At 33.6% G+C, this 20,308-nt stretch overlaps 2 protein-coding genes and 1 long non-coding RNA gene across 3 annotated transcripts; 1 reads left to right on the top strand and 2 right to left on the bottom strand.

The window, feature by feature from the left end:
* Positions 1–3,199: 3,199 nt before the first annotated feature.
* On the bottom strand, positions 3,200–7,804 carry LOC113394103 (solute carrier family 25 member 44). Its single transcript, XM_026631303.2, has 7 exons — positions 7,613–7,804; positions 6,922–7,073; positions 6,281–6,370; positions 5,408–5,527; positions 4,673–4,856; positions 4,403–4,530; positions 3,200–3,416 (listed from the first exon to the last, which is right to left on the bottom strand). Exons 1-7 carry the CDS (start codon positions 7,722–7,724, stop codon positions 3,222–3,224), a joined length of 981 nt encoding a protein of 326 aa, XP_026487088.2. The 5' UTR covers positions 7,725–7,804; the 3' UTR covers positions 3,200–3,221.
* Positions 7,805–8,001: 197 nt separating this feature from the next.
* On the bottom strand, positions 8,002–11,214 carry LOC135194527 (uncharacterized). Its single transcript, XR_010309804.1, has 2 exons — positions 11,032–11,214; positions 8,002–8,069 (listed from the first exon to the last, which is right to left on the bottom strand). It is a non-coding gene; the product is annotated as an uncharacterized LOC135194527 (long non-coding RNA).
* A 248-nt stretch (positions 11,215–11,462) lies between these two features.
* Positions 11,463–15,039, top strand: LOC113394104 (calmodulin-like protein 4). The gene is made up of 6 exons (XM_026631304.2): positions 11,463–11,551; positions 11,655–11,685; positions 12,387–12,500; positions 12,924–13,015; positions 13,287–13,394; positions 14,726–15,039. The coding sequence occupies exons 1-6, from the start codon at positions 11,549–11,551 to the stop codon at positions 14,825–14,827; spliced, it is 450 nt and encodes a 149-aa protein (XP_026487089.1). The 5' UTR covers positions 11,463–11,548; the 3' UTR covers positions 14,828–15,039.
* The last annotated feature ends 5,269 nt before the right edge of the window (positions 15,040–20,308 follow it).

A 20,308-nucleotide genomic window follows, 5' to 3' on the forward strand; every position in this document is an offset into this window, starting at 1 on the left:
GTTTTGATCGGCGATTGCAGACGCGTGTTCTAACCATACAGTCATCGCGGTTGACTTGAATATGTATTCAATGAAGTGGAAATACTATTGGAAATCAAATGCTTGCCCACAACAATGGCTTCACTACACGATAACAATGACAGAACAGCAAAGGGCTACACTTGTATTGTTATTGTTTTATATTTAATACAATTAAATCCATGTAGTTCCAAATTAATGGTTTATTATACAAGCGGTGTGTTATTTATACGATTGTTAGTTTTAACTTTGCCGTTTCATAGATTCAAGTCAATTGTAAAAAATACATCGGTAAAGAAGGCATATTATTCGATACAAGATTATATTAATGATAAAAAAGCGTGAAGTTAACGCTTGTTGACTTCCAGGCAGAAGATGACATACATATATAATTGTATTCAACTAACATGACTGTATTTTTAGATATTGGAAAAGAGTAACTACTGAGTTTCTTGCCGGTTTTTCTCGGTAGAATCTACATTCCGAACCGGTGGTAGCTTTACTTTAAATAGTTTGTTATTCAATATAAATAATAGTGTATCGTTTCAAAAGTGCTTGTAAAAGCCTACTTGAATAAAGTATATTTTGATTTTGAATATATTAATAAATTGAAAGTATTGAAATTGACTATGTCTTAGTTTGATTTTATTTTATTCTTTTTAATCACGTATGTAGCATAATTTAATTAATAATTTGATAATAATATTTTTAAAAAAACAATTTATTTTTTGACGACCAAATTATCCGCATATTATTTTTAAATAATGTCACAGAAATAAAAATAAAAAAGACGCTTGTTTCTTTGACAGGGTTTTGCAAGCGTAGCCGAAAATGAAAAAATTATCGAAAGATTCTAAAAGTATTGTAGACACGAGAGAAAAAGATTAAAAAAGCAATATTTGACAACAGACTATTTGAAAATGCGAAAAATAAAGTGTCAATTATTGTAATGAGTATATATTATGAGTTTAAAAATGGTTATTTATTAACGAAAGTTGAAAATAATAATTAATTTATTCAAAAATCCATAAATAAAAAAGGATTTTTTTAAACGTTTGTCAAGTGACTCAAAACGCTCCCGATTGGTCGGGCTTATGATGACGTCACTTGCTCGTTGACCTCGTTTGTCTACTGTATGTGGATTATATGTGCCACAGATTACAATACAGGCAAGTGACGCCGCCGACCCCATTGCAGCGCCATATTGTCAAAGTAGCGTTTTCGCGCGCTATCTAAATATGGGATTTTTAATTTGATATTTTTCAGCAAATATGTACTAGAATTAAAAAAAACAACTTATACTGGGTTCCTTGACCTAAATAATATAAAATGGATTTTAAAAACCAGTCAAGTAGCCTATTGACATTGATGTCGAATTGGCGCGCTAACATTGACATTTGACAATAAACGGAATTTATGTGAGTTGAATTTGACTTGCAGTCAATAGTTATAACAGTACTATAAATTATTAATAGTCGGGCGAAAAGTCTGACTAATTTTACTATCATCCCAACCGGCGAATAGTTCCGTTGTTAAACATTGAGTCACTCTTTTAAATACAAACAAAGTGACTTCATACGAAGATATGTTGAATAACAAAGTTCAACTATTTTATTATTTCGATTTTGTATTACTAAGTTTAAAATTATAAGGGTATCCACATATATCTTAATGTAGCCCTCTGGCGTACCGTCAAGTAAGCTTATTGTAAATATGTATTATTTATGATGATGTCGTCCTAACCGATTTCAGTTACGAAGGTCAATCTTAAGAGGATCTGACTAACTACTCAGGACATATAACCCCGGCGCCAGACATGTGTTCAAATAAGTGTCCACATGTGTGGCACGGACATTTGTTACTATTGTCACATTTTCGAACACACAAGTTCGAATGTTTGTGTGACTGCCACACTTGCGCGAAGCCCGGTTCCGCGAGCGTCGCCATTGAGAGCTATCGAGCGCAAACTTATATGATTTGTAGCTAAACAAACTAGCGATGGAGTAAATTGACGAGTTTATAGAACTGATTCAAGGAGAGCCAGACACGAGGGACTCAAAGGAGTGATCAAATCTTTGAACACATATCTGGCCGGTACGTGATAAGTGACCAAATGTGTATTCTTCACCAGACTTCAAAGAAGTGACCACATCTGTGAGCACATGTCTGGCGCCGGCTTTATAGTATGTGCAAACACAGGTGCCCTATTAACACTCACAATCCGATGGGACGGTAAACGATCGGAGTGTTCAGGCGTAATCTTGAATTTACCGACCTCGGACTGTTACTGAGAATTTTTCTACAGAAAACAAACCAATAACCTTTCATTGACACGACTCGGGGTTCGAACAAATGATCTCGCAATCTGCCGCCTCATAGGCCACTAAAACAGCGAGGCGGTCAATCTTATGAACTGCCGGTGCCGACTTTGTACGGACAAAAATAAATCAGGGACTCAAATTTACTAAAATTTAAAATTTTAATTTTATTTATTTAAAGGCCGGCAACGCACCTGCATGCCCCCCGGTGTTGCAGATGTCCATGGGCGGTGGTAGTTACTTTCCATCAGATGAGCCTCCTGCTCGTTTGCCACCTCTAACATAATACAAAAAAAAAAAAAGTTTAAAATCAGTCCTGCCGTGTAGGAGGGATTTAATAACATACAATGGGATTGGGTAGGTACTAAAAGCGCGCTAACGGATGTAAACACCTGTCGAATTAGAAAAAATATTACCTTTAGTGACGGAACCTATTTCCGTTCGCAACTTAGATCCAAGGGTTTAACTATTTAACTTACAATGGTACTCTAGCGATCCCCCCCTAAAGAGATAGAGTGGGCGCCGCTGGTTCTTTTAGTGAACATATCGGTGTTCTAGGCACCGACGACTCGCATATTACCCCCCCCCCCCCTTCACGTCGGGGCAATGGTTCAGCATTTTACAATCATTTTACAAAATTAAATTACATTTTTATGTCAAGTTTACTTCATTTCACAACCAGGATTCGTTCCAAGCGAACTCCCTAACCAACACAAAATTTGGTATATAAAGTTTTATATATTTTTTTACTATTGTTTATTTTTTAAATATTTATATATTGTAACTGTTAACATTTATTAAATATAAAAGCAAGAAACAACCAAAAGAATCCTTCGATTCTCAAGAACAAATAAAACACAAAATTAAACGTCAAATTCTATTTAATCACCAGCGGACTCTGGTCCTGTACTCGTCACTAAGGGAGACCCGCTTTATACTCTCGTAGCCCAGTATTATAGAGAAGGAGAAGCAGGCAGACTGAACCAGCCTCGCTGACAAGCCCTTCGCATAAAGACCTATTAGACCTTCTTCCCGCCATAACTCTTTGAACACGTCTTTCATTGTACCGACTCCTTCAACCTGGAAACAATTTAATTCATTTGATATAAGTAAATGGGAAACCTGATGGTAAGTGGTCACCACCGCCCATAGATAACGGCGCTATAAGAAATATTAACCATTCCTTACATGGCCAATGCGTCACCAACCTTGGAAACTAAGATGTTATGTCCCTTGTGCCTGTCGTTACACTGGCTCACTCACCCTTCAAACCGGAACACAACAAAACTGAGTACTGTTTTAAGGTAGAATACCTGATGAGTGGAAGGTAGCTACCCAGACAGGCTAGCACAAAGTCCTACCACCAAGTAATTGGATATACAGGTAGACATACTGGCAAATAAACGTCCTGTTGGTAAGTAATGTTAACTAAAGTAACTAAGATTTTATGTTTTAATCTGGAAATCAACAATACTACATATGGTTCCTTGGTAGAATATCTGGTTTTGTCAGGGCCGGACCGTGAGTTTAGGGGGCCCTGGGCTAATACTACTTAGGGGCCCACCTAAGATACACTTGAATGTGGACTTGAATTAAATGAATTGAATGGATTTGATTAATTGCAGGACTCGCAGGGCTGCAAACCATGCGATCTGTTTAATTTAATAAAATTAGGTAATTATTTCGCATTATCGTATATATTTGATTTTGACTTGACTCAGCTGGGGGCCCCTTGATCCACGGGGCCCTGGGCCGAAGCCCAAAAAGCCATATAGTAGATCCGGCCCTGGGTTTTGTGCAAGCCGTTATGTTGTGCACACATGTGCACTATAAATACCGCACATTTGGGTAAGCTCTTAAAATACGTGCGTCTCTATCTGAAATACGACCAGCGCTGTGGGTTAGAGCAAGAGAGAAAGAGCCGTAGCGCTGTTGTATGCGTGACAGAAAGGGAAGTCAGACAGACTGTCGCCGTAACGCGTTACGTAACGAAGCGGTTTACCCTCCCATAACAAGTTATCACTTCCAAAGACCCTGACCGATGGCTTATACTGGATTCAACGTACCTGTAGTCTCGCCCGCACAATATCGAGGGGATTGGTGAGAATCGTCGTCGTAAAGCCTCCGAGCGTGCCCGCCACGCACTGTATCAACAGATGTGACACCCACGACGGGCTGATCTTGAAGAGTTCATCTGGAAATTGAAATCTTAATTTTAGTATGTTTTAATAATTGCAAAATGTGGTCCACTTTATCCACGGAGGCACATTCATTCAACCGCGAGGAACCGGCAACGAACTCAGGGACTACCCCCTTTCGACTAAAACACGAAGTACCCTGGTAAGCGGTGTAGAGCGCCCACCAGAGCGCGGAGTTGGGCACGTAGGCGGCCAGCGAGGCGGCGTACCCGCGGTAGTAGCCGAGCGGCCCGTGCAGGCGGTACACGCGCACCGCCACCTGCCGCGCCAGCGCCGCCTTCGACAGCCGCAGCGTCAGGTCCAGGCCCAGCGGGTTGATCTTCTGCACACATTAACACTCCCATACTATGGATACTGCATGCGTATACTCTGTTCCGACCATAGGAGGAGTAAAGCCAAACGAACAACATTTGACCTTGAATCGACGCGACATCATTGGTCGAGAGCTCGATTAATCTATGATATTCGCTATGGATTTGCGATCGGCGTTTGAACGTCGACGAAACCGTTATCGGAACTTTGGAAGTAAAATTAAAGTGGATATAAGTAGTCAAGTGTAACAGTGTTGTGTTATAAATATAAAAATAAATAAACACTTTTTACACGGTACATATACCGAAATCACATCTTTGAAATTTTTGTCTGTCTGTCTGTCTGTCTGTTTGTTCCGGCTAATCTCTGGAACGGCTGGACCGATCTCGACGGGACTTTCACCGGCAGATAGCGGACGTAATAAAGAGTAGCTTAGCTTACAACAATAACTTTTCGTCGAATTCAAACGCGCACAAATCGCGGGCACAGCTGGATGCTAGACATATACGGCGAAATTTTTCATTTTTCAATTCAAGTTTTATGATCAACAGAAATGCTCACCGCGTTCTTAACGCCTGTACCCTTAGCCAAACCCAGCACCATGAGGTGCTGGCTGAGCACGTCGAACGGAACTATTACGGTTTGACCGACGATGGACGCGCAGCCGCCGCCGATGAACGACTGGAAAACACGAACGAGTATTTTCATAACTGGTAACATTGGACGGCAGGCGAGCCGAGACGGCCCGGGGGTTAGAACGCGTGCATCTTAACCGATGATTTCGGGTTCATTGAATTTTCATGTGCTCAATTTGTGTTTATAATTCATCTCGTGCTCGATGAAGGTGCCTAATTTCAACGAAATTCTACCACATTTGTATTCCACCAACTCGCATTGGAGCAGCGTGGTGGAGTATGCTCCGAACCTTCTCCTCAAAGGGAGATGAGGCCTTAGCCCAGCAGTGGGAAATTTGCAGGCTGCTAATGTAACATTAGATGACAGGTATTAATTTAGCCATTGCCTCGAAGGGCTCATGAAGTCATATTTGAGCTGAAACTCCTAGACAATAGAGTTTCTTACCGTTTCTTCTCGGTAGAATCTAGCTAGCTTATCTACGTAGCCTTACTTTCAACACAGTTCTATTAAACGACGAATTTAAAAGTTAACATTTTTCACCAAAAAAAAACTACAACATTATTTTTCTGACGCTACACTGTACTGTCGCAGTTTCAATGTTTGATTTTTCAAACGTTCTTTTATCCAGACTGACCCACGCTGAGACTATACCATCAATATATTTAGAAGCTCAGAAACAGTTTCACAAACGAAACCGCTTTCATCTTCCTCGATCCAGTTTTTTTTTTATAAATAACAAGGTCTTACGAGACCATCGGGTGATATTTACTTACAAATCTAGGATGTACTTTATCCTACCTTCAATCTAGGACTTATTTCGTATCTGCCAAGTTCGTGCCTGACACCTTCGTACGTTGATATATAGAACACTCCAGAGATTATCTGAAACTGTGGAATGAAAAACTCGTTATGACAAATGATTTTATTTGAATCAAGAAAAAATACTTCAAATATGATCCTACAAAAATATACGCGAGGCTGTGTTTGCGTCAGTTACGTGCGTGCGTGCGTGCGTGAGTGTCTTGTGTTATGAGTAAGATATTTATGTTGCCGAAATTAATGTTCATTGGACGAGAGATTGAGTTTTTTTTTATAAATTATAGCCATGAACCAAATTAAAGTATCTTGGTGAAATGAGGTCTAGATCATTCTTGGCAAAGCACAGAGCCGTCTGAAGCTATGCTGGGACCCTTGGGCACCCATGAATTTGGGGCCCTTTTGTTAGATATTTTTTGATTTAATTTGGTTTATTAAATTGTTAAATTGGTTGGTTGGTTAAATTCTTGGTTCTTCGGGGCCCTCTCAGGATGGGGGCCCTGGGCACGTGCCCCATGTGCCCTATGGTAAAAACAGTAATGCAAAGCAATGAAGACTTAGTCCAACAATGACATTTAAAAAAAAAAAGCTTAATATAAAAAATTATCGAAAATTCCACTTACACTAGACAACCAAAATCCGCGGTACAGACCGGACACGCCTTCGCTCGCGTAGATCTTCGTGATCGCGTCTGAAACGCCTTTGTAAGCTTCCTTCTTCCTCTGAACTTGTATCTGAGTTTTTATTAACGTTAACGGATAGAGCGCGCATCGAACTGAAATACATAAGATTATTATTATTTTTTTTATATTGGTTTTCGGTCGAGCAAATGAGCCACTTGATAAGTGGTAACCACCGGCCACAGACAATGGCGCTGTAAGAAATATTAACCATTCCTTACATCGCCAATGCACCACCAACCTCGGGAACTAAGATGTTATGTCCCTCGTGCCTGCAGTTACACTGGCTCACTCTTCAAACCGGAACACAACAATACTGAGTACTGCTGTTTGGCAGTAGAATATCTGATGAGTGGGTGGTACCCAGTACCTAACCCAAGGGGCATGCACAAAGCCACTACCACCATTTCGGCGGGCGGTGGTGACCACTTACCACCAGGTAGCCCAATTGCTCGTCGGCCAAATTATAAGATAAAAAAAAGACACGCTAACGGCACCTCCATACTGAGACTATTTGACAGAAAATCTGACAAGTTTTTTAATCGACTTCAACAAGTCTGACCGAGACCTTAGGATTTGGAGCCAAATAAGTTCGACGTCAGTAACGTCACCGATCATTGAATATAAAAATTACCCGTGAAACTGCTCAACGTGTACAGAGGATAGAATTTACTCTTATCCATCATCCCCCACTCGATGTTTGTTATGAGCTGAGGGGGGGGCGTCTCGACCATCGTCGCTGCCATCGTTATCTTTCTACCTTATTTCCTTTTTTCTTCTACACCCAATGCTTCTCTCGTATTCCATACGTTAACATACATGTAATTCCTTATATAAACCGATTATATATTTCTTTGGTGCTTACACTATCATTGTATTTTATACAACGTTAAATGGAATTATAATATAATTTAATCATTAATAAAACATATATTCTTTTTTATAAATAATATATAAATAATAAAAAAATTCGACTAGTTCACAATGATTCTCTATTTAGGTTATTTTTGTTTTTTCCAAATATTCCGCGTGTTTAGTTATGATTTCTGCTTCTTCCATTTTTCTTGTAACGTTACGAGCGGCAACTGCAACTAAAACAATGTACTTAAGGACGCTTTACACGTGGGTTACAATAGGCTATTTAACTGGTTTTTAAAATCCATTTCATATTATTTAGTAGAGGTTAAGGAACCCAGCAAGAGTTTTTTTTTTTAATTCTAGTACATATTTGCTGAAAGATATCAAATTAAAAATTCCATATTTAAATAGCGCGCTAAAAACGTTACATCGACAATATGGCGCTGCAATGGGGTCGGTGACGTCACTTGCCTGTATTGTTATCTGTGGCACAATGACGTCATCACATACCCGACCAGTCAGGAGCGTTTTGTGTCACGTGACAAACGTTTAAAAAATATGCATTTTTATTTATGGATTTTTGAATAAATTAATTATTATTTTCAACTTTCGTTAATAAATAACCATTTTTAAGCTCTTATTTTTCGCATTTTCAAATAGCCTATTCAATGCAAACAGTGTCCTAGGAGATCTAGAGTTAGTAAGCCATTATTCTAACACACAAATTCAACTTGTACAAAGACGAACATACAAAGCAAAGTCAGTCATGCCAAAAAATTATGCCAATATTATATAACATGGTAGACACACTCGTATATTAACGATTTAGGCACCAAACTGAAGTCTTACTAGAGTTGTGATTCTAAAGGCATCAAACAGTCTTCCTTTTAGTTTATCGATAACACTCGAATACGACTACGATGCTTTGAAAGCTTTCTTCCGTTCGCTAAGACAACATTGATGGATACTTCGAGCGTCTCGTACAAGTCGGACAGAAGCTAATTATCTAATTGTGTCTTCAGACACATATCAAAGAAGCAAGTATCGTTATTTAGTACATGCGAAAACTTTTCAAAGTCTTACTTTAGGTTATTTAACTTATGTTATATGCGATCTCTTGTCGCATGTACATGAAATACAATCGGCTAATAATCTTACTACGTCCCAATCCTTATTAGCCATATTCATTAAAATGGTAAAGTATTTTAATTGACGTTAATGGTTATTTAATAAGCATTACTTACAACTTCAACTTAAAATATGATGTAAATGTAAATTAAAATGATATGCATGATATAACATAGACTATATAGATATGGATTTATTTTTGTTATGTACAATGTTATGATTAAAAATGTAGGGTACTTTTTTTACTTTGTTAAGTGGATGTGTAAAAAAGTGTGACAGAATGAAGCTATATACGGAATTACATGGTTAATGACAAACTCATGTGTTTTCATCGTTCATACGAACATAATAATTATATTTTATTTTCAGTAGGACAACCAACAGTAGATAGATATCACATTCAAAAATATATAACAATAACAATATAAATAACACATACTAAATCAAATAAAATACGCTATAAAATTATGATAGAATATATTGTCGTTGTGCCTGCAAAAGTTGCAAAAAAACTTTTAACTTATCGCAGTTATCACAAAACTGTTTCTACAGTACATGCATATTGAAATAACAATTTAAATGGCATAACAATCTAAATATACGAAAAAAACACTTCGTGACTCTTGCAGGCGCACCGACGATATATAAAACGATACATATATATATATGTCGCAGCGTCAGATAATTAAATACTTTGATTGTAATCTCTTAGTTTTGAGATTTGATTCTGGATGGCCAGGGAAGTCAATCGCTCTTTGTCACATTAGAAAAACATAAAAATGTCAGTTGTCAAGCAGGATAAGACAGATGTGGTCGTGGCCAATCAAATATTGTTAAAATCAATATACGATAATCCAGCTATCGATTTGTTGTATTATTTGTGAATATGTATGACGAAGATGGTGACCCCGAACCAAATAATACTGCCGGCTCGCCGTTATATATATATATATATATATATATATATATAAATAAATTCTAGGTAGCAAAGGGTTATATTTATACGAGCTATCATGTTTATTTATATGAGCGAAAGATATATTTATACTATTATATAACACTGAAGAGTTTGTTCCTTTGCTAAAGAATGCAAATATCAGTAAACAATGCAATGAATTTGACACAGATAGTTTATTGAGAGAGGTATTATGAGGTATGAAACTGTGCAGAGCAAATAATATCCCTTGGATATACAATCACAATGATTTTGTACATATCAATTCCCTTTTTTTTGTGTTCTTTTTATCAAAGAGAATAATTTAAACATTAATTAATTTAAACATACTATTTCTAGGCTGTATCTTGTAAAACAATATTTTTTTTTTTTAAATATTTTATGAAGGTGAAGTTGAGTCACCTTCATCCCATAGACATTGGAATTGATTGATGTATAAATGAATTCAATCTACCTTAGACCATCAATGCTGCCTCAATTTCACTGATAAGGATTTTTTTTAATATTATAAATGCATAAAGTAAAATAATGCCTATAAAAGCTGACAATTGTATTTTACAAACGTACGAAATACAACAATACCACCTTTTTTTAGCTAACTGTATGCTGAAATACATGCTAAGGTGAAAAATATTGAGCCTTCTCTATTGTAAGTGTATTTTCTTTTCTTTATTATTGACCAATTAAATATAGTAACATTCATGTACTTAATTTTTTTTATTAGTGTATGTAGATGAAAGAAAATAAATACTATCAAAAAAAAAAATTTTTAATCCAAGGATCTTTCACAATATAATCCAAATAGAGTTAATGTAATTGATAAGAACAAAAGTAATATTTCTAAACGTGAATGTCGTGATATTAGGTTAAAATTAGTTCTATTAAACAAAATTTTATATCAATTTAAAGCAAAGTAACCTTCATTTTTATAAATGAAATATAATGATCATAGCGAGTCATGTTCGCCGTCTAAATTAATATATATTAAATTTAATTTCAGGCATATATTTCTATAAATTGTATTTATTTACATTCTCTTATTTATTAAATATTTTTTTTGTGCACAACTAATAAGAGGTACAATATCGAATTATACATAGTATATAACTCACCTCGTGTAGTCAACAAAATCCATTATAATTTGTATCACATGCGTAACACATTTAAACACAAATCACTACGGATAGCTTTGAAAAATGTTTTATGTAATAATTTACTCAATTTAGATAATTACACCATGGAAAAATAAGTCCTTCGTGGCTGTCAGTCAGCTGATTGGTCTTTTTCATCTTATCTAAGACCACAGATTGATATAATTGTAACAGAATAATTGATAATGTTACTGAAACTAAAACTGATATGTATATTTGCCTAATTCATTAGGAAACGTTTCAAAATTAAAATAAAATTAGATATTATTAAATATTTAGCTTTAACTAGTCGTAAGAAGGTTAATAGCAATTTAATTATTTATTTATATTATGTGGGAAATTTATCCCCTTCGTTCAGTTGTTTTTCTTGTCGTTATCTGTGTCTGTGACAACTGACATTGTTTTTCGCAATTACAATCACAAAACTTTTCCCAACTTTTCAGTGTTTTTTAATGTTTACATATTTCTTTTAAAAACAATGGTAATATATTAATGATTTAAAAAAAACATTGTTCGTTAGTTTTTTTCGTTTGTATCTTTATTGAGTAAACGTATAACATATAAATATTTCAAATTTGTTGCAGGCACGTTATTTCAAGGAACAAGATATTGATGGTATGTAGATTATTTCTATTTAATCTTGCTTAATTACCTACTTAAATATATGATATAATATTCAAAATTAATAACGGGATTTGTCAATAGTATCATTATTATGCAAACGGTATTATCACCGTTATACTGTGCCCTCAATATAACATTAGCAGATAGTCTGTTGATAAGATAAATGGGTATTATTTGAGACTAGCTTTCGCCCCGAGCTTCGCTCGCGTCTGCCATATGCCAGTCATGATGATTTGTTGAACATTGAACATGAAAATTTCACTTTTTGCGTTAATAATAATCATAGCAGTTAAGGTTCTGCCTATATCTTTTATAGATATAAAAGATATGTCGCGCTATATGCGCTTGGAACGAAGTTATTTTCGCTATTTATTATTTATTAAGGACACAATGAAATGAATCAACAATGTTTGAAAATAAGGAAATTTCAACATATAAATTTGACATTAGAAATCCCTTGAGAATTAAAATATAGATTTAAATAGTATAATATAAAACTGTTTATAATAGAAAGAGATCAAGAGATAGAAAGGGAGCATAATGCTTTATCCTTACATGATGTTTTTTGCCAGGGAACTCTCTTGTGAGCCAAATAAACAAGATAACAAATTTCTTTTCAAAAACGGATGAAATAAGTCGACTTTTCGAATCTAATTGATAGTTCTAAAGTTATAATTCGTGTTTTTTTTTAGAATTCCGAGAATGCTTCTATCTCTTTGCAAGATCTGGTCAAATCACTTCTCTGGATGAGCTGACTGTTGTAATGAGGTCTTTAGGCATGAGTCCGACTATACAAGAACTTACTGGTTTGTATATTAATTTACTTAAATTCAGTTAAGGCCTTATTGTTAATACTTGTTATGTAAATTATTGTTCTGATACATTTGATACTACAACTGTTTGTACTTGAAAAATATTTTTAATAACAAAAAATAGTGTTGCTTTTTTATTTCACATAATAATTATAATATTTCTGTGTGAATAGCAGTTTTTTTTTCTTTTCGAAGTAGACTGGCAAATGATCCACTGACAATTGATCACAATCCTCCAATGTCCCACTTTTACTGCGATAGAATCTATTTCTCCTTATTATTGCGGGTACTGTATACTGTATACAATAAAAAACCTAAGATGTGAACCTTATGCATTTCTTAATATCATTATAAAACTCAGTTACAGATGGGTCTCTCATCATTGCACAGATAAAAAAGAAATTTTTTTTTTTTCAGGTTACTTAAAAGGCAAAGGTGGCAAAATGTCGTTTGCAGATTTCCTAGAGGTGATGCATATACATTCCAGAGCGGAGAACCTACCTCATGAAGTAAGTATTGTTTATTTCATAATTTCATTGCGTGAACTACAGATTGAACCTGGGCTATCAGGATCTGCAGCCACATAAATTAGCCACTTTACCAAACTTACATTCAAATTTTTGTTTCACCTATAGCCATTGGTGCCTTAAGAAATATGAGTCAGTGCTGTCCCTAATGCCTGTAGTTACACTGCCTCACTCACCTTTTAAACCGGAACACAACAATACAGTCTTGTTTCTTGGCGGTCAATTTAATTAATTTGAATTCTCCCTATTTAAGGTTGTTAACGCGTTTAAAGCCGGTGACAATGATAAGAGGGGTGTTATCCCATCAAAGCAGCTACGTAACTTGTTGCAGAACTGGGGCGAAGGCCTTTCGTCGAGAGAGGTAAATGTTGCCATATTATTTTTACATGTTTAGTAATCTTATTAATCTTGTAAATATTTGAAACAAAATTTTTGAAAGAAAATTTTTTTTTTTTTCTATTTACACTATGGAATTATACCCCCTCTTAATCTACCTTTGTTCACTCTTGGTATAGTGTATATTCATTTTTATACATTTTGTATTTACCTTATGTTACAGACTTTAAATATTTCATTGTTTTAATAAGTCACAAAACTATATTCTACAAATATTTTAGTATCTCGGTTGATTCTTTCCGTTTAGATTAGAATACAGTGGAATCCGTTTATAATGACATCGAAGGGAATTGACAAATACGTCATAATAACCGAACGTCACACAAAGCGTTTTGTAAATATATATATATATATATATATATTTTCCACGTAATAAGTACATACGAAACATGTATGTATGTACTATATTTTAATGTAAGTAATCTGTAACTTTTGTCTGTTTTTGTTTTGTAATGACAGTCTCTAATGCTACTGTGTATAGAAGACAAAGCCATGGTCGAATTATCATTTTCAATATCGCTATAAACAAATCTGCAGACGACCTTTGAGTGACAATTACTCACTCAGATTAAAAACAATGAGCCGGGTGCCGAACGTCGCCGGGAACATTACCGAAGGTGTAAAGAATCATCCTAATCAATTTATTAAAAATGGGTCATAATAAGCGAACTGTCACTATAAGGGAAGTCATTATATGCGACTTTTTTTACAAAGAATTTTATATGAGAACCAAACTTCATGATTTAAGTACGTCGCAATAAACGGTTGGTCAATATGGGCGGAGTCATTATAAGCGGATTCTACTTATGTATTTTAAATAATAACATGGTTTTTAATTTGACTTGAAATTGTACATACAATAAAGTCGGAAAACCAGCCATTCGTGTCCTAAAAACGGCACAAGAAAGGTGTGTTGGTTAATTAATTACTATAACACAAAAGTAAAAAGTAATTATAATTAAAAGCAACGTCATCCCTAAAAGTAAAAAGTAATTGTGAAAATTAAAGTGTTGTGTTGTGTGATTAAGATAATAATTAAAGACCGTAACTCTTATTTGACTCCTTGCTTACATAAGCAGCTAGTAGTTGTAGTAGCTATTTATGTTGGAGTCGTGGCTTGTTATAAGGCCATTGATCCCGAGGTTCTGAGTTCAATCCGATAAATTTCTGGGTTTTTCTATAGAATTATATTCCTTCAATGCCATCGGTCAGGACGACATCAGTACCTAAATACACTATATAAAATATTAAGGAAGGATATTTGTTATGTTAAATGTGTTCAATTTTAATTTTCAGGTGGATAATATATTCCGTGAAGCGAACGTCTCCAACAACGGTATTGTTCGTTACGAAGACTTCGTGAAGATAGCCTGTGCACCCGTACCGGACTATTATTGAATTATAAATATCAATCACATAAATTTGAAGCTGTTTATTTTTATATTAAATGTGATTTTTTTTTATTGTAATTAAATAAAATCTAAATCGTTGCCACTTGTAAAAAATATATATGAATGTTGCCAGTGTATGGCTCATCGGTCTATTTATTAAAGTAGTTTACTATTTTCGTAATGAAGTATTAACTTGTATTTTATTTGGCGTTCTTGAAGAGAATTTAGATAATCTGTATTTAATTATTATTATTACCAGCAGTCACTGTGGAACCCGAAGAAAAGTATAATAAATTAACTGTCGCTGGGTTACCATATGTAACTTATGAAGGTCAAGGCCTCTGCAATGATACTTTTAAAAAAACATTTTATTATATAAATATGCTGGAGTCACAATTCGATATTAAATATGATTTTATTTGTCAAAGTTTATTTTTATATTAAATTTTTTGTCTATAAAAGGGGTTTTCATTTTTGAAGTGATAACTTCTTATCAGCTTTGCCGAATTATCGATAGTTTGACTATCGATAGTGTCGCTAACTCTCTGTAAGGAACACTATTTGTAGCAGCGATACTATTGACAGTATCGATGGTATAGGCCTTCGATAGTTTAAGTTAACTATCGATAGTGGACTATCAATATGCAACACTACTTCTTATGGATAAACCGCTTTGTTACGTAACGCGTTACACCGCTAGTCTGTCTGGCGTCCCTTTCCCACGCATACGACAGCGTTAGGCAGGCTCCTCTCACTCTAACCCACAGCGCTAGCCGTATTTCGGACAGCTTAAGTTATCACTTCTGTCGGGCACACGTATTTTATTTCGCATTTATTCTTCTGATCGTGGAAATGGTGTCCGTATTAATCGGTTGTAACGATGGCGATTTTAATATGTTATGGTGTGTTTTGAAAAAAACATTGTATGTACATGCTTGACATGTGCTTAGTTAGAATAAGTAAATAAAAGTCGTATTAAAAATAAATGTGTTTAGTTTATGCAAGAGAGACTGTTGCATGTCCCATGGCAAGCGAAATAACAAAAAATTAAAACGGGACGTCACGATAGCAACATGTAGAAAAATAACAAATTTGTAAAAATATAAAAGATTAATATTAAAAAGTATGTAATGTACTAAATGTTATTGCCTTCCGTTTCACTGAGTAAGTAATGTGATGATATAAAATTTATATTTTATTAACAATTCGTCTTATTTAGCTTCGTTTTTGTCAACTTTAAAAGGTACGTAAACAATACCTTGCTACAAATACGATTCGACATAATAAAAATCAGTTATTTGTATATGGCAAATTCAAAAAATACCTCAAATTAATCCTTGTTGAACACTTCTTCGTATATATCCTTTATACAATTAAAAGAAATTTGTCGAGTCATTTGTGTTAAGTATGAAGCATTTAAATTAAAAGCTTACCCGTTAATACCATTATATTATAAGACTAAATGAAAACCCGGCTTCGCTCGGATAAAATAAATACAACTAAACAAATCCTGTTTATCATTTATAAATAACTTTTTGTGGATAAGTTTCCATCGAGTTTACTCTGCACATTTATTTGGAACACGCAAACTGAACGCGACCGTAAACGTCAAACATGGCCGCCCGTTGAACTTAATGTCATTGAATTTTATGGATTCAATATCGAAAAATCACGATTTTATGAATTTTACTGATATATGTTGTCCATTAAAGAATCCTTATTTATTAACGACCTGTAATTGTGGATATGTTTCAGTTGGGTCAAAACAGACTGTCGCCGTAACGCGTTACGTAACGAAGCGGTTTACCCTCCCATAAGAAGTTATCACATCGAATCACATCTAAAAGGGTAGTCAAATAAAACAATTAAATCATTAAAACATTTTATTTAAATATTAACAAACCTGTAATATGATATGGCACTAGTATCGTGGTCCAATTGCTAATTATAACTAAAGCCATTTAATTGAAAATACATAAGAGCAGTTAATTTATTAACTAAGTGCTGATTCCGTTGAGAAAACCTCTCAAAAATACAGCCATCTCTTTCGCTTGTGTCCTGTTAAAATGCAACCTGGTATAATACATCACTTTCTCTCGTAAATAATTTGACATTAGAAAGTCGAATATAGAGTATATTGAACTATACATTCTTTTAATAAAGTCGATTCGAATAATCAGCTTTTACCTTGAATTGACATTACATTACTGGTCGTGATTAATACCACAGACTATTTAAGTCTGTGGTATTAATTATGAATTCGTGAAAATTTCATTTCGAATGTCAGCGAAGTTTTTAATCGGAACTTTGGAAATAAAATTAAAATTTATATAAATACTTAAATAGTATATTGTGGTATTACAAATAAAGACTAAAAATATATTGATCACGACTTGTTTGTAGTACATAATACAGCACAACTATTATCAAATAGAGTACCTATGTCATCTAAGGTTTGTTTATCTTTATTTCTCCTGTCATTGGAATATATTTTATTAAAGATTTTCCAACAACGGAATCAGCATTAACCTCAACTGACAATTGACAAATATTTTTTTATTAGTGACGGTCGAATACACACGATCGTAAAACCGTATTTAAAAATATTGGAGTTACCATAACATCGCAATAATATTCATAGTCGAACAAACTAGCAACCGCTCTGATATACACAGAACCAAAGCGTGCGCACAGAAGTTAAACTTATAATCGTTATCACGTTACAGAACGCTGCGCCTCAAATTCGATTCAAATTATTTCGAAATTTGTTTTATATAAAAACAAGACAAAAAAGTTAAATTGATTTCGAATTAATTCAAATTCAAAATCCTTATCTCGTACAATTTGAAAGAGATCTAGAACATAGTTCCTTAACGCACGTAACACACAAGACGTTAATTTTGACAGGTGAAAGTATTTTATTTCTATCTGTGTTTCGTTTTAAATCATAGTTTAGAAAGATAAATGTACAAAAAAAGCTATTGAAAGCGTACATAGATAACATATTTTATAAATACTGCTTTAATATATGTTAACCCATTCAATGCCAATGGCACTGTATGTGTGACGTGTCACTAAACTATTTTATTACTCTAATCATTCCCGCCAATATTTTATGATTGAATATGAACAGAATAAATACCCACATATGGTCAGTGGCTGTGAACGGGTTAACGGCGAATAATTTATCAATAGCAAAGGAAATTATTATTTTAACAATTATAAATTTGCATAATAAAAACGCGTATAACAAGTTTTTTTGTTACGAATCAATAAAAAAATCTAAAAACAATATACAGATTATACATGGCACATATTATCTATATTTCTCTCTCGATATTTGGACATAATTACTTATTTTAAACAAACCACGCGACAACCGACAAAAACAATTACAATTTTTCATAGTACGGATCAATTCACGAGATTTTTTTGTTAACATTTTTTAGATTGGTATGAATTGACCATTGGCGTAAATAAGTCTTAAAAATATTGAGTGTAAAGGTAAGGAAAATTATCTTTGTTTATAAAAAGTGATCCTTAAACTGTGTGACATTTCGATGGCGTTGCTGGAGCTAGAGTGAGATTTGAAGGAACGCAATATACAAGTTCATATGATGGCGCAATTTTTAAAGTCATTTCATCCATTAAAATTTATAAATCCAAATAAAAAAATGCATAAATGCTGTTTTTAGGTAATGTCATTCAACTACAGTAGCGCCATTTTGAATATTTATGGAATCTTACTTAGACCCTTAGCGATACATTTCCTTACCACTTACTCGCACTTGTTACTAAAAAACACTGCAAAAACGAAACAGATAAAAAAAATATTTTTTAGAAAAAAAATCTTTGATCAAAATCAAAACGAATAGTAAGTTCATCAAAAAATTGTTTAATTATTATGAGAGTAGATTATTTATTTATTTAGTCAACATTGCGATGCGTGCATAGAATTAAAATGTATTATTTGTTTTATAGTCAGAGAGACGGTAACATTTATCATATCATTGTAGTTTTACAATTAAAAAAAAAACCGATTATTGCTTTGGCATCAAACGTTTTAAAAATGTATGAAAATATTAGATTTCATTATTCAAACATCTTACCGCTAATAACCTCAAAAACTGATATTGACATAAAGAGAAAAAACGCGGGAAAAATATCGATATAAAATCAACAAAGACAATCACAATTATTAATAAAGGAATACTTGCAACTAAAACTAAACTAAGCTATTTTAGTTCTATTGGAATATCTAAGACTATTTTTAGGATTAATAAAATAAGTAAATGAGATTCACGCGAAAACAAATTCTCAGTTAATTTTTTTTTAAATAACAAACACATAAAGGAATACGAGATACTGCTTTAAAGTAATTATATATATTTTTACTGAACACGAGCATCCAATAAAATTATATATTACTGATAAATAACAGTTACATATTTTCAAGGTCCATGTTAGTATGTCAGTTTCTAAAAATCTGCATAGATTTGGATGTATGGTATCGTTAGAATCCTTACGTCATCTGGAGTGAGACTGTCTATTTCTTTTTTAAATTTCCTGTTTTAGCAGAAATGTTTTTTTTTTTTTTACTTTTGACATATAATTATAATAAATTGAATAATATAATAACATGCTTTTTATAATTTTCAATATCTTAGTATGTATTTAATTTAATTTTGTCTATATTCAGATACACAGTTAGTTTTTACGGTTATTATCTCTGAGTTTTGTTATCATTTTTCTATATAAAAAAACAACGTTATTCTAAATTATACAAACTTCTTGGAATAAAACCTGTAATTATATAATAATGCATATATTAGGCTTATAACACACATTCAATTATTAGCAACATTTCTACAAAAACCATCAACGCTAACAATTTAAAATATAAAAAAGTGAATATTGCTTCAATATATTATACCGGTATTGTAAGGTACACAAACTCACAAGTTAAAAACTATCTAAAATACATGCTATCTTTGTTGAACTCCATACGTGAGAAAGAGATAGTAATATTTTAGTCCTGTCAAATTGGAGATTGCATACAACTGTGTATATTTTAAAATAATTCAACAACGAACTATATTATTGGCACCACTTTTAATTTGTGTATATTATAAAGGGAATGACTATTTAGGAAAATCTATTTTCGAGGAAATTTAAAATTGTTAAGATTAGATATATCAGGAAAAAGTTACGTGAAAATTTTTAAAAAAATATTCAAATATTGTTCTATCGTTGAGTATATTTAAAATATGGATATATTTATCGTGAATTTCAAGTCAGTCAAGCGTTAGTCATCTGATACGTGTGTCGAAGCTTAATGGTAACTTTGCTTTATCACACAATCCCTAAACTGAGCAATTTAACTGAACTCATATTTGTCATCTCATTTTAACTTCACACATGAGAAAGAGATAGCTTTAGTTCTGTCAATTGTAAACGAATTAGTTCAGTTTAGAGATTGTGCGTATAA

The sequence above is a fragment of the Vanessa tameamea genome, chromosome 31, assembly GCF_037043105.1.
Source record: "Vanessa tameamea isolate UH-Manoa-2023 chromosome 31, ilVanTame1 primary haplotype, whole genome shotgun sequence".
Classification (NCBI taxonomy): domain Eukaryota; kingdom Metazoa; phylum Arthropoda; class Insecta; order Lepidoptera; family Nymphalidae; genus Vanessa; species Vanessa tameamea.

Coding starts and splice junctions, on each gene's coding strand:
- LOC113394103 (XM_026631303.2), bottom strand. CDS start 7,724: ATGGCAGCGACGATGGTCGAGACGCCCCCCCCTCAGCTCATAACAAAC. Junction 5,528..6,280: donor AAATAAGTCCTAGATTGAAG/GTAGGATAAAGT, acceptor CGTGTTTTCCAG/TCGTTCATCGGCGGCGGCTG. Junction 3,417..4,402: donor TTGTGCGGGCGAGACTACAG/GTACGTTGAATC, acceptor AATTGTTTCCAG/GTTGAAGGAGTCGGTACAAT.
- LOC113394104 (XM_026631304.2), top strand. Junction 11,686..12,386: donor CAAGGAACAAGATATTGATG/GTATGTAGATTA, acceptor GTTTTTTTTTAG/AATTCCGAGAATGCTTCTAT. Junction 12,501..12,923: donor GACTATACAAGAACTTACTG/GTTTGTATATTA, acceptor TTTTTTTTTCAG/GTTACTTAAAAGGCAAAGGT.